The 13,780-nt window shown below is 36.6% G+C and overlaps 2 protein-coding genes across 2 annotated transcripts in view; one reads left to right on the forward strand and one right to left on the reverse strand.

Annotated features, from left to right (window-relative positions):
• LOC136813430 (heparan-alpha-glucosaminide N-acetyltransferase-like) overlaps positions 1-12,362 on the forward strand; it is a 65,922-nt gene extending 53,560 nt beyond the window's left edge. Inside the window, exon 18 of the mRNA XM_067069950.1 lies at positions 12,279-12,362. The gene's annotated coding sequence lies outside the window, so the exon portion shown is untranslated. The remainder of the gene's footprint in view (positions 1-12,278) is intronic.
• LOC136813429 (uncharacterized) lies at positions 61-13,346 on the reverse strand. The gene is made up of 12 exons (XM_067069948.1): positions 13,114-13,346; positions 12,179-12,359; positions 11,534-11,709; positions 9,873-10,018; positions 8,783-9,123; positions 6,800-6,981; positions 4,731-4,820; positions 3,913-4,037; positions 2,990-3,104; positions 2,251-2,475; positions 1,287-1,439; positions 61-626 (listed from the first exon to the last, which is right to left on the reverse strand). Exons 1-12 carry the CDS (start codon positions 13,235-13,237, stop codon positions 259-261), a joined length of 2,226 nt encoding a protein of 741 aa, XP_066926049.1. The 5' UTR covers positions 13,238-13,346; the 3' UTR covers positions 61-258.
• Between the last annotated feature and the right edge of the window lie 434 nt (positions 13,347-13,780).

Here is a 13,780-nt window from a genome sequence, read left to right on the forward strand (position 1 = left end):
GCGATAATTGTTACGGGATAATATGTTTTTGAGAAGAGGAATCGATGAGTCATTTGGTGATACCGGTGTACTTTTCTTTATAAGAACAAACTATGTAAGAACATAAGGATTCAATGGCCAAAATATTAAGAACATTTTAGTTGAGAACATTTTAATTTATTTGCGAGTTTCTTTGGATATAGCACAAAAATAATCACAAAATTTGGAAAGAATTTGAAGAATATTACTGAAGAATGATATCAATTTTAGGATTTTAGGTCAGTTCGTTTTGAATGTCCATATCTGACTCTCAATGGTCCTGGTTCTGGTCCAATCGTTACTCACTCTATCACCATTAACAGATTCTCGTTTCCTAGCAACCGTCAAATCTCCATTGTCATTACAAAAGGGTTCTACTTTCCAATAATAAACCAAATTATTTTTTAATTGACTCGGTAACTCGATCATATTTCTCGGCTTTTCAACATCACCGAGTTTAATCATCGTTTCCCGACTTTCACCGAAAAATACTCGGTGTTTATGACAACCATACGCGTTCTTCCATATAAGGGAATCACGTGGGTTTCGAATATCGATCTGTGATTTGTGTGGTGGGATAGGGAATGATGGCGTCTTTTCTTCACGCCCTATAATGTAAAACGTAATGCTGATTTATTATGTGGGATTTCCTGGCTGAAACAGAACGTTTTTGAATGTTCATATGTATTGTAATACAGTAAGGTCTCCTTAACTCGAACAAGTTCTCTCGTCCCTTCAGGTAACAATGCCTTATGAACCTTACTCCATAACTTGAATTTTTGTTAACTCAAACAAATGGATTCCTGGTCTTCGTAAGAAAATAATTTTCAGGCGTATATTACGGTCCACCAAGGAAATTCGCAAACTCTTTTCTCACAAACAATAAAATTAAATCACCAAAGGGACCCTCTCCGTTTAATAGGCAACTGGTTGTTGAAAAAATACTCAAAAATTTGTTACGAATCATAAATTTGTAAAAACTACAAAGAAAATGAAAAAAGAGGGTATCCATCGCGAAATTTTAGTTCCTGCAAAAAAACGCTAATTTTCTGTACTAGCTTCCTTAGGGCAGAGAATACATGTTTGAAGTGTGACGGTATTATGGGTATTATAGCCGCCCTTTTTCGTCGGTTTTTTGGTGTTTGAGGAAAAAAGTAACGGTCTCTCACGCGGTGAAAATGTCAGACTTTTAGAAATTCTTTTAAGCGGTGTGGAAGGTGATCAAGTGCCCTCTTTACTATTAGTACAAGGAAAGTTCTTTTTCTCACCTGGGATCCAATAAACGTTAGTCTCATTCACATCATTGTAAGGTCCAATCCTCTTTGTAGCTGCTTCCGATAACGGGACAGGCCGAAAATCGAAATTTTGAATATCAATGAAATTGTCATTTGCTATGAAGTCATCATTAAATAAATTGTTTCCTAAATATTGAACAAACACTCAATTAATTTTCTTTGATTAACAGTTAGCCCAGCATTGGGCCTTTCATGTCGCACGTGCTGTATGTCCGTTTTCGAATAAGCAGCACTTTGTCAATTCAAGTCCATTTTTGAAGAACCGGCGCGTTGTTACTTTCGCTGGGCCTTAACGCCCTACAAGATTCTTGATCGCTTTGGGCTAGGTGTTTTATGTACTGACCTTTATATACCCTGGACCAAGTTTCCCAATCTCGGCCAAACTAAATCTTTGAGTTTTTTGAAAAATGGTACCCTAATGGCGGCACTACTCAATAGCGGTGTAAATGCATCGAGAGCGCTAGATTTACTTTCCCTAGGAAACTTTTGATGATGTAGCGCCGTTAGATATTAATTTTTAACATTGCAATGGCTTCTTCACGGGTACAAATTCAAAACAGTTTCGATTAAAGATGTCGGATATTCCTTGGTCAAGGTTTTTTCTGTTAGAAATGCCTCGTAAAGTCTCAAATGGACTATCGCTTCTATAATTTGAACAAAAAAGACTTCCCGTTCGAGTTTGAGATTAGCGGGAGTTACTCAAGACAGCAGTGAACGGTAAAGAAAACCCTTCTAGAATAGTTTTTATAATTGAAATATCTCTGTAATTCGAACAAATTGAACTTCCTGTTGGAGTTGGAGTTCGAATGTTGGAGTCAATTCAAAAATGTCAAAAGGTTAAAAAAACCCTCGGAAAAGTGCTTTATATAGCTCAAATCCCTCTGTAATTTGAAAAAATTGGACTTTCCGCTGGAGTTGGAATTAATTTTACACTTACTCAAGACAGCAGAGAACGGTAAAGGATTCTTCCTATCTTTGACATTGACACCACCGTTCGCCACATCAGCAGCATTGTTACACACTTCTGTATGGTTGTTCATGATGCCAGGGAATTGCCGAAGCTTCGAGATGACACACAGCATACAACCTGTGCCTTGGCCATCACTATCTTGAGCGTTTCGCTTGTGGAAAGCAAGGTTGTTTGTCACATTGTGGTAATCACCTATAACAAAAAGGAGATAGACAATTGAATTAGGACGTATACAGCGTCCCCTTCCATTTACATACCCAATTTGCCCTGCTGAGCTGTTCCCCATCTTTCTATTCCAATTGTTCCTTGCCTCTTGACCCTTTTCCAGTTCCCCTTGCTTTTCTTGCCCACCTCAACTTTTCCAGAGTCTTGGAGTGACACAGATTCCAGCTTTTGCCTTCATTTTCCTTATTTGCACCTAAATTTTACAAAACCTTTTTAATTGTATCCCTTCTCCGAATGTCACTTCCTAAGGAGGGTACCCATTTTTCCATATTCACACATCCACAAGCAGCATTAGGATAACGATCGCAAATTTCCCGAAATATCACACCATTCTCTATCCCTTTGGGATTGATTTAAGGGAAGCAAGGTTGCTTGAGAAAATACAGTCAAAAATATGAACGGTTAAGTGTTCAGCTATGCAGTGTTCGCGAAAGAATACAAAGAATGACCCTGAGTCTACGAGTCTAGTGAGATGCCTCACCTTTGACCATCATTCCGTTACACCGCCAAACCACATTGTAAGACATATTTCCGTTTGTTCCGATCTTCGGTAACTGACCATCAAATCGAATCCCGTATTTAGGGGAGTCGAATACCTTTAAATGGAAGATCGAGACTAATGAACTGTACTTAAACCAGGCTGTCAAAAATTCGTTCAACAATCAAATCAAGAATATCGTATTTCCGATGTTTAGTACCGCCCTCCGATTAGTGCCGCTCTCTATAGCACCGCATCCAAGCTATAATTTAAAGGTTTAATAGGCATTATTTGACGCTTTCATGGATGCGTTATCCTTACAAATTTGTATTGTATGGGACCCAAGCCCCACTGGAAAGTTCTGCGAAAGTTTCGTACCCGGTGGGAAAATACTCTGGAATTTAAGCCCAACTGGGAAATTGACTTTAACTTGATCCCCATTGGGCTTTTCCAGAAAAAAAACGTATACCCCCTGATGAGGAGGTCCATCATTTTGTGGCTGGAAATGATTCAACGCCCTGGAATTCCAGGCAATTTTAGGCTTAAACTCCCTGGAATTCTGAATTTTAGTAGGATTTAAAAGGCTACCCCAATGGAATTCCAGTTATTTTTGACAGATTTTTATATCTCCCTATGGAATTCCGCCACATATCAAACCTTACCCCCTTGGAACGGAAATGGACCTCCTCAACAGGGGGTATACGTTTTTTTTCTGGAAAAGCCCATTCGATATTCAATGTTTAAAAGTTGTACTTCAAAACCATACCCACTGGAATTTTTAAATTTGGAGCAATAGAATTTCTATCCCCATTGGGATTTCAATATTAATTTTTATCCCACTGAGAAAAAAAGTTCCACCGGGGCTGTGAGACAGGGGTGTTATTGTGGTTTTGTGATGATTCAAATCAAGCTTATTTTAATCTTACCCAATTATGTGTGATTTGTGCATAGTATTGTGGTTTCCTTTGAAGTTGTATACCTGCACCATCATTTTGAATGACACCAAAACATTGTCTGGTGATACGGTTCATTGTAACAATTGAATTCGTACCTAAATTCAGGAAAAGAAGTTTTACAAAAATTCTAATCGTGCAAGGAGGTACATGTTTTTTCTTTTATAAGCATAACGTTTGTAAGCATATGCAGGCTCAGTTTCTGGTACCTAAACAATGGCTCTATTGTTTGAGAACAATAGAATGCTAAGCATAATGCGAGCCTGACATAGGGACAGACACTTGCTTATAAAAAAAAATATGTATTTTACATATAAAAACTAAATAGAACTACTCTACCCCAGTTAAGTCCGGGCGAGGTCTTGGTTTGCCCTTAAAAAAAGCTATGGGCTATGAGCTATGTTCGCTCATAAGTATGGGTTTATGGGCTTTTATTTTATTTTTTTATTATATGGTCCCTTAGGACTTAAAAAATTGACTTTCTTAAGGGTAACCAGGCCAAATTGACCTAACCAACTTAAATACTCAATTGAAATTTCCCCAGCTTTGACAGTTTGGCAAAAACTGGTTTTGAAGTCCCAATGGGATTTAAAAAAAAAACAAAAACATACTGCATATACAGCAAAGTCTTTGGAACATTTGTAACTTGAATGTCTCCTTAAATCAAACAAGTTTTCTTGTTCTTTCAGTTAGCAATGCCTTCTGTACTACTCGTAAAAGTTTGAGGCAAAAAATGGGTCATTTGGCCACTAGTCTAATTGTCGACATTTGGCAACTCAATTTATCCCTACCTGGTCTCAACCCGACGTTAGCACCATTATTATTCAAAGTGTTCATTCTCATTATACTCCCTTCTCCATCTGTTTTTACAGTTGACATACCTATGAAAAAAACATAGGACGTAATTCCAGATAATAATAATAATGATTTATTTACAACCACCCATTACTGGGTAAAGTTGGACATAGAGTCATGACTCTCGCCCATGAGGCCTATTCACTTCAGAGAGTTACCACTCTATGTCGAGCTATCAAAAAAGAAAAAAAAAACTTCAAAATTACTTTTTCTTGCTCAAGGCAAGAAAACTCTGTAAAATTTTCAAAAGTTCCACAAAATTTGCGACCAGGTCGAGTTAGCGTGGTACATTATAACCCGGACAGTTAAAGCGACTGTCCCACTGTCTTTTCGTGCCTAACATCAATTTTACAGACCAAAAAATTCTCTGTAGCTTTCGGCTGTCCCTCATCGCACGCAAAACGACTATTTTTTTCGACTGTCCTGCTTCGTACTTTAATGGGATAAACTTTCGCGGGGAGTAAATTTCGCGGATTTTGCGGATTTGAATGTCATCCGCAAAAATCCGTGAAATTAAGACCCATTGGAAATTTGGAATAGCCTCATCTGCGAAATATTTCTAAACAAAACTCAAAATATGTCAAATAATACTATTTGTATGGTTACTTGCATGAATGAAGCGCAAAAAATGTGTATTTCAACAACCAACATGCATGATTTGACAGTAAAAGTCACAAAATTGAGAAAACAATGCCACGCCAAATTTTTGAATTTCGCGGATAGGCCCAACCGCGAAATTTAATCCCCTCGAAAGTTTATTCCATTAAAGTACCCAATTTGGAATTATGTCACACCCATCCACTGTCCCGCTTCGTACCCAAACTAAGATTATACCACACCCATCCACTGTCCCGCTTCGTACCCAAACTAAGATTATACCACACCCATTCACTGTCCCACTTCGTACCCGAACAAGAATTATGCCAAACCCATCCACTGTCCCACTTCGTACCCGAACAAGAATTATGCCACACCCATCCACTGTCCCACTTCGTACCCAAAAAAGAATTATACCACACACATCCAAAAAAAATTAGTATGGTTTACCCTATGGGCATGTAACGCCTTATGGACATTCAATGGACGGCTTTAAGACCTTTGGATGTTTTGGAAACGTACATTAGACGTCCAAAAGACGTTTGTGCCCATTGGTTACTTCGTTCTGGTCCGCAAACTATATTGTCCGAACATTGTCCACCAGCTTCCCAGAAGGTTAGCAATCCAAAGTTCCGTTCAATAATCAAGTCAACGTTACAAAACTTCGAATAATGCTGTGGTTCAGCCACTTTGAATGAGACGAAACCAAGCTGGCACATTATCCGAAAAGGTCTTTTTGAAGTTTTTGTCAGGCAGCCAGCTTTGTTCGTCCCTCGAATTATTCGGAAATTTTCAGTAGAAATGTTTTGATTTGATTGTTAAGCGAAATTTTCTGATTGTTATAGCCGTAAGTATATAGCGTGGTATCAGATGGTTGTATATTTGGCTTAGAGATTTTTTATGGTCCAGAGAGACACCTCTAAATCTTTTGACCCAATTTTTTTCTCCAAAGCTGAGATATTTGCCTTTGAAATCTCTAAAAATGAGTCTTTACACAGTCTTAACGTTGAATTCCTATTGTTTTCAAGTAAAAATTTGAAAATTCAAAGTCGAATATCTCAGTTTTGGAAAATAACTGATTCAAAAACTTTGGAGGTGTATTTCTTATGACCATAATAGGTATTTAAAATATCAAATACCAAAAATCATCTGATAATCCCTTTATAAAATTATTCTTTAATCGCCAAAATAATATCTGTAAATTACACCAAAATTTGCGAATCGGGCTAAGGTTATTTCTGTACATGTTTTTCTTTTATAAGCATACCGTTTATATACAGGCTCAGCTTTTGGTACCTAAACAATGGCTCTATTGTTTGAGAACAATAGGATGCTAAGCATAATGCGAGCCTGACATAGGAACAGACACTTGCTTATAAAAAAAAACATGTACTCTATAGACACTCACCTCCCATCATCCTTTCCATATTGGCTCCACTCCAATCATTGAATTCAAACCGATTATTCTCAATGACCATATCCTTTGCACCTTTCCCACCTTGTAAAACACAACCATCTGATCCATAGAATTCGTTGTTGATGAATTTCACATTGTGACTTTCCCCATCCACTTTTGTCCATTGGATGAGACTAGTGCAAAAGAGGAGTTTAAAAGAAACACTACTTTTAAGAATATTCCAGTTCCTTTACATTATTTTAAGTCCCTCTCTGCTGTCTCTGGATGACATGCCATTGTCCATATCGGTTGCGTCTAACCGATATGGCCATTGTAGTAAGAAAGCTTTTGTTTAAAGCTCTTTGTTTACAGATCCTAGATATAAAATTCAGTCAACTTTCTCTATAATAAAAACCTTTCTTTGATTCAAACTGCAATATTGATCCCCTAAACTACAAATCCCCTAATACTCGAGACTACATATTGTCTATGTTGTCGCTTGAGAAGCATGATCGCTCGTTTTCGATCGTTGACGAAATCTATGAAATTTGTTTGGTTAACAATGTGAACATCTACGACTGCATATTTAATAAAAAGTCAAAACGGATTAGTGTAAGCTTCCCTCCACTTTCGGAGGAGCAATTGGAGTTGAGAGATTGTACTCTGGAATGGTATGATGTTTTGTGTAGACGACGATTTGTGGAGATTTTAGAATCTGCCATACAAAGATAGTGTTTTACGCGGTATATTTTATTTGAACTTTACTTAATATTTTTATTTTTTCTGTTTTCTTTTTTTTCTTTTTTCTCTTGAAACTTCTGAGATGCTATATCACTTATTCTATGCACATAGGGGTAGCCATCATTCCTTGTAGTTTTGTTCCTATTTTTTCGATTCACAGTTTATATCCATTATGGGCATCTGATCCATTCTAAGTCTATAGAGTTTCATATCTTTATGGGGTTCACTTTAGGTCGTTTGGAGGCAAGGCCGCTTCTTTATCTCTGGTAGGCCCTGATGATATCGCGGTCTCTCCTCCATAACGAAGTGACCCAGGGTATTTTTAACATCGGGTGTCGTTATTTATGCATTTCTTTTCAAATAAAAACGAGAACATGTACATTTTATTTTAAACATAGTTTTTATTTAGTTGTAAATTTCTTTTGGATGTAAGTATTATACCAAATCTAATGGTGATAAAAGAGATTTAAATAAAAAAATAAAAAATATTCGGATCCTTGGTTCCCTCTGAATATCGAAATACACGCTTTTTTTATAAGAATGGTGTAAATCCATTTCATCATGGATATTCTTAATTTTTTTTGGGAAAATCATCCTAAAATATTCTTACAGCATTCTTAGTTTAGGATCCTAATTGAGACAAGATTTAACATTTAGTGCATACGTCTCAAGCATAAAACGGCATTTTTGTGAAACTTGGGGGTGATTGACAATTTATAATTGAAAGTGCTATAAAAATGGCATTCTTAGCTTGAGTAGCAAAATTCCACGATGATGATATTCTTAGCATATTCTTAATGTTTTGGCCATTTTTATCATGGACATTCTTATAAAGTGTATTCTCATAAAGAAAGCGTGTAGTTGTAGACCGTGTGGTTTTAAGAATAAAAATATTTATCAAGAGAAACTAAGAACACAAACGAACTTGAAATTAGGCCATCCTTGTACCACTCTTTACCTGAGTGCGCCCCCTTTCCGGAAGAACTACATGGTTACCCAGCTACCATTTTAAGAGAGAGTACAATCTGAGCCAAAGAAAGATACAATTAACTCTTGGTTATTCGAACTTCTGTTAATCGACTCTTTCTATAATTTGAAATTGCTTCTAGTCCCCGTCAAGGAGAAACCCTCTTAAAATACTTTCTGTAATCCGAAACTCTTTGTATTTCGAACAAATAAGATTCCCCGTTCGAGTTTGAATTAGCCACTTCTATATATCACTGCCCATTGTTTTGGGACAGACTTAATATTTACCTGGTATCTCCCAGCATTCGTTTGGAATACGATGGAAACTTGAATGAACAAGAATCAACAGTTATATTAAAACTATCCACGATATACAACGTTGTTGCGAAAAATTCCAGATTCTGAATCAAAATGTTGGATGATTTCTCAATAGTGAGAGAATAAGTGGTGATTTTGCCAAAGATGGTTGTATCTTTGTTATTTAGATCAACTCCTTCTTGTGGATATACGTAAAGTGTGTTTGTGGATCGTTCATAAAACCATTCTTCAGGTTGATCAAGGAATGCGATATGGTCTTCTAGGAAGTATCGACAACGTTTGACTTTGAAATGATATTTACCGAACGTGTCCTGAAAAGGTGTACAAAATATACCTTATTAGTACACGAATATTACTAGTCATTTTATTAACACGAATTGAAAAATTTCGTGCTAATAAAAACCCCTTTAATTAAAACCAGACGTGGTGTTCTTGAAAAAGCTAATAGAATTCGTGTTAATTCTTTGCGTGTTAATTTCAAGGCCGCTGAATACTATTAATATTCGTGCAATAAGATATTTGTGAGAATTGCAATCGCTTTACAAATTTTCTCCTTCAGTACTTTGGGAAACTGAAATTTAGCCATAGCAATGTTAAAAATTAACGTCTAACGGCGCTACATCATCAAAAGTATTCGAGGAAAAGTAGATCTAGCGCCATCGATGCATTTTCACCGCTATTGAGTACTTGCCGCCATTAGGTGACATTAGATTTTTGGTTAGCCTGGATAGTAACTTGGTTCAGGGATTATAAAGTTGAGCTACAATATATGACCGAGTCTAAAAAGAAGTCTTAAGTGGAATCCTGGGCTTTGATAGTTACCGCCAATTCAGACAGGCTTGTGCACCATAAACCATTTCACATTCGCAAAGCATAATGGGTAATTAGGACTTCTGCGCGCTTTTGACGGCTCACTATTGGTCAAAAGCTTTGAGCTTTTTGAAGACTTTCGCGTCCGTCCAGCCAACAGAAAGCCGTTATGGAGACGCAATCAGTCCTGATTACCCATGATCCATTGCGACTGCGAAATGGCCTGTTTTATTAAAAGCCTTTAACATACCTTAAATTTGAAAGAACCATTTCCTTCTCTTCCATAATCTTCAACCTTCCCAACGAAAGTATTGAAACTTCCGATATTCAAAATGGCCATTGCTCCATCGAGGTCTTTTCCATCGAATTGAGATAAATCTGAATCCACGACTTTCCCTGGTTAAAGATTAAAGTTGGTTAACTTACACATGCTTTGGTGCCTTAAAGGATGTGGCGGTGAGGATCTGACCTTGTTGTTCACCCAAGTTGACTACAGCAGTCCACTCTTTCTAATCCGAACTTCTGTACTTCGAATCTTTCGCTATAATTTGAATTAGAACATTGGCCCCCTTGACTGGATAATAGAATAAAATAATCTCTGTAATTAGAATCTTTCACTAATTCGAAGAAGATTTTTCTGTCCCTTGAAAATCGAATTAGAGAGATTTAACCGTATTCACATCTAAATATTTCCATTCCCATTTGAATTTCCATATTCACCCTAGACTAGAGTCTACTTCTGGTTGAACTATGCTTTTGATGATTTTTGATGACGCTGAGTCAAGTTAAGTAGACTAGGAGCAATTGACGATGTCGCCAATTTGAAAGAAAAACACAAAAGTTCCAAATAATAAAAAAAACTACTTGAGTTAAAGATATAATTACTTCATTTCTTTTTTTACCTTTCAAAAAGCAAAAGTATATTACCAAATACTACCGGGCCACGGATCGTGTCATCCAGTCTATCAAAAAGCTTTGAGTAAAACCCGGGCTAAATTCACGCCAATCTCAAAACAATCTCCTACAAACTAATAAGGACATGTTTTTTTTTTACTGTACCAAAATGCCGATTTTCAACCAACCCGGTTCAAATTTGCACTAACAGAGACAGCTGAACCCTTTCTTATCGTTATTCAAAAATAAGAAAATAGATTAGTAGCTCTGCCCGATACTTTTTGTCCGATCTTAATAGCTTTTATGGAACTTAAGATATCGCTTGTTGAAGCCGGAGTATTTCAGGGATGAAAAAAATCATAGTCTATTTCGGATTTATAAAGTCGGCTCTATATTTGGCCTTTGTCGTGTCCAATTTATATACGAAACTTATATGAGGGTGTAGCTAAAGGATTGAATTTTCACATCGACCTCTTTTTTTTGGAAAAAAACGGAGGAAAATGGGATCAAATTGATAATTTTTGAAATCTAGGTGCTAATTCTAATCGTATATATTTTCCTAACGAGTCTATTTATCGGGGAAGTGATTTGAGACTTTTGTTTAGTTGATAAGAAAGGAACGAACTAAAGAAAACGGGAATTGTTAAAATGAGTGAAAAATGATTGAAAAAGTCTTGATCATAACTCACTCCAGTCTTTAAAAAAAATTACTCCTCAGGCTATTTTATGATTTTAGAGTACCTCAGGAATGCATAGAAACCTCCTCAGGACCGAATAATGAGTCATGGAGTGAGATATGATCCAAAACACTCCATGATTAATTAATCCTGAAATACTCCGAATTTTCAAATTTCAAATAGCTCATTTTAAAGCCCTTCCCAAATTTCAATACATATCAAAATTTTGGGAAAATTCATCATGCGAGTGACGAAATAATTAAAATAAAGTGATTTTCACGATTTTCGAAAACCTGATTTTGGTACAGTCAAAAAAAAACATGTCCATAAATGAAATTACCATAACCACCAGTTTTAACTCTCCCTGGTGAAGAACCTTTATCCATTTTGGACCAAAATTTTCCATGGAAAATACTTTTGTCAGACCATTTTGAATTGGGCCATCTTGCATTTGTCATCATGACGTCATTTATGAATAATTGCCAAATATCTGGATGGTCTTCGGGAAGCTTGGTCCTAGTGATAAATTCAGGGTATAAACGGTGCGTTTGGAAAAGGAGTAACATATTTTATATTTTAAATCCTTAACCCTTAAGTGCCTTTGTACATTTCATAAATGCACCGAGTTTAAAAACTGAAGGACTAGAGAGGTATCTTCAACCTTCCTCAAACACAAATAGTGAGGCTTTAAGATTTTGGAATTACGGATAGAATCTTAGATGGAAAGTGGCTTGATTCCAAGAATTTATTAATCTCCAGGCCCTTCGAAGCTGTTAACCCATGTTAGACTCCCCTAACATTATATACCACCGGCTCACCGGCAGCTAATTTCATAAAGATTAAAATTGAAAATGCGAAATATTTTCTTTTCTTTTTTCAAAATTTAAAATATCCCCCCCTATCAAGGGCACCGGGACTGAATTTTTGCCAAATTTTCTAGTGGGGCTGGGGTCCCATTGGGTCTGTGACACAGGGATGTAATTACTTATAAATCCTCCCATCATCTGTTTGCCAACCATTGTGTTTGACTTCCATTACGCCTGAAATGACCGTCTTCTTTAATGAATCTCCTTTTATGACAATAGGTCGACTTGATGATGGTCCATGAAGATTGTTGATCTTGGTGACGTCATTATATTGACCAGCATTCAAGATACATTGGTTATCTAATAAAGATAAAGGGTATGTTTATATTTTTTCTTTCTCGATAATAGCTTGATGGAGCTTACTTTAAGTATAACGAAAAAGACTACACATGATTAGAATTCAGAAAGGCTTTCTTTTGAACTATCTGATATTTCGATGGCGGATTGGCGGCCGCCCACGCTAAGGCCCTAAAGGAGTGGGCCAATTTCCCATCGGAGAGGAATGACAGTCGGCCTTTGATGTGCCGGATCCCCAGTCGGGTTCAACTACTTTTGCCCGTAAAGCTAAAAATGTATCGGTTGAACCAGCCAACCCCCGGATACGAAGGCTGGGTTACAAGACCCCCCGCTGCAAAATCCTTGACGCAGTCTTGCAAAATTCCATAATCTAATCCTTCCAGATGTTGAAAATTTTTCCGACCTTCAGAGCTTTAGCGTGTCGGATAAAAATTCCTTTATCTGGGTGCCAGATAATCTTTTGAAGAAAGCTCACTTCGCTGATATTCATTTGTCTCAGAAGAATTAAAAACTGGAAATAGGTAATTTTATAATCTGCTCGAGCTTAACATGAGGTCGTGCTGTTAATCTTCGATTCTTTGAATCGTAATTTGATTAAAACCTGTGCGACTAAAATTCTCACAGTTTATCTCCACAGCTTAAATTCAGAGAAAGCTCACGGTGCCTTAAACTCAAAGTTAAGAAAGATTCAGAAGATTTAGAAAAAGATTCATCTCTAGCCCCTTTCAGGCTTTAAACTCAATGGTTATCCACCTACCTTTCCCCAAACTGTTCCATATACATTTGGTTATCGATTGTCCATCAGTGCATATAACTCCATCAAAGAGAGCCAAAATCAATAAAATGCAAAAAATTATTTTTCTTACTGATACCAACGACATATCCAAAATAATTTTCGCTATTTTATTGAAAGTACGCGATTCATTCCAGTGCCATTTAAACTCAGCATTTATATTAACAAAATTCAAATATCTTGAAGTGTTACTGTTATACTCTACAAGGGAAGAAAATATTTTTCAAAATTTTCTTCTTTTTTTTAATGAACGAATAACTCTACAGCGAATGCAATCATAACAATTTTTGATAAACTTATTTTCAATTTTAAAACTAATATTTATTGCATTTTCTTATTCGTGACCTATATCATTCTGAATATGCAACCAAAGCCTTGGAAATTTTTTAAAAAGTTCGATCTAATACTCTGATGGCGGATTGGTAGCGGCCCACTCTAAAATCTCAAATCAAGGGGTTCAATTTCATCGCTGGTGGGGCCTCCTTGAGGATAAAGGTTCCACGTTTTAGTTTGTGGACAATCCCCCCAAAACGAGGTGTAGAGTTCAACTTTGTAAATGCTTAGCCTAGACGACCAATTCAAAGATAGTAGAGAATAAGCAAAAAGTAATAGAAGGGACAAATTGTGTATA

This window comes from Clytia hemisphaerica, unplaced genomic scaffold, assembly GCF_902728285.1.
Source record: "Clytia hemisphaerica strain Z4C2 unplaced genomic scaffold, Clytia hemisphaerica genome assembly, whole genome shotgun sequence".
In the NCBI taxonomy this organism is placed as follows: Eukaryota; Metazoa; Cnidaria; class Hydrozoa; order Leptothecata; family Clytiidae; genus Clytia; species Clytia hemisphaerica.

What these genes read in the sequence shown, in the direction of transcription:
- LOC136813429 (XM_067069948.1), bottom strand. Translation starts at nt 13,237, where the DNA reads ATGTCGTTGGTATCAGTAAGAAAAATAATTTTTTGCATTTTATTGATT. An exon ending in ATGGAACAGTTTGGGGAAAG is followed by an intron (nt 12,360 to 13,113) that starts GTAGGTGGATAA and finishes TATCTTTATTAG; the next exon opens with ATAACCAATGTATCTTGAAT. An exon ending in AGTTAAAACTGGTGGTTATG is followed by an intron (nt 10,019 to 11,533) that starts GTAATTTCATTT and finishes ATCTTTAACCAG; the next exon opens with GGAAAGTCGTGGATTCAGAT.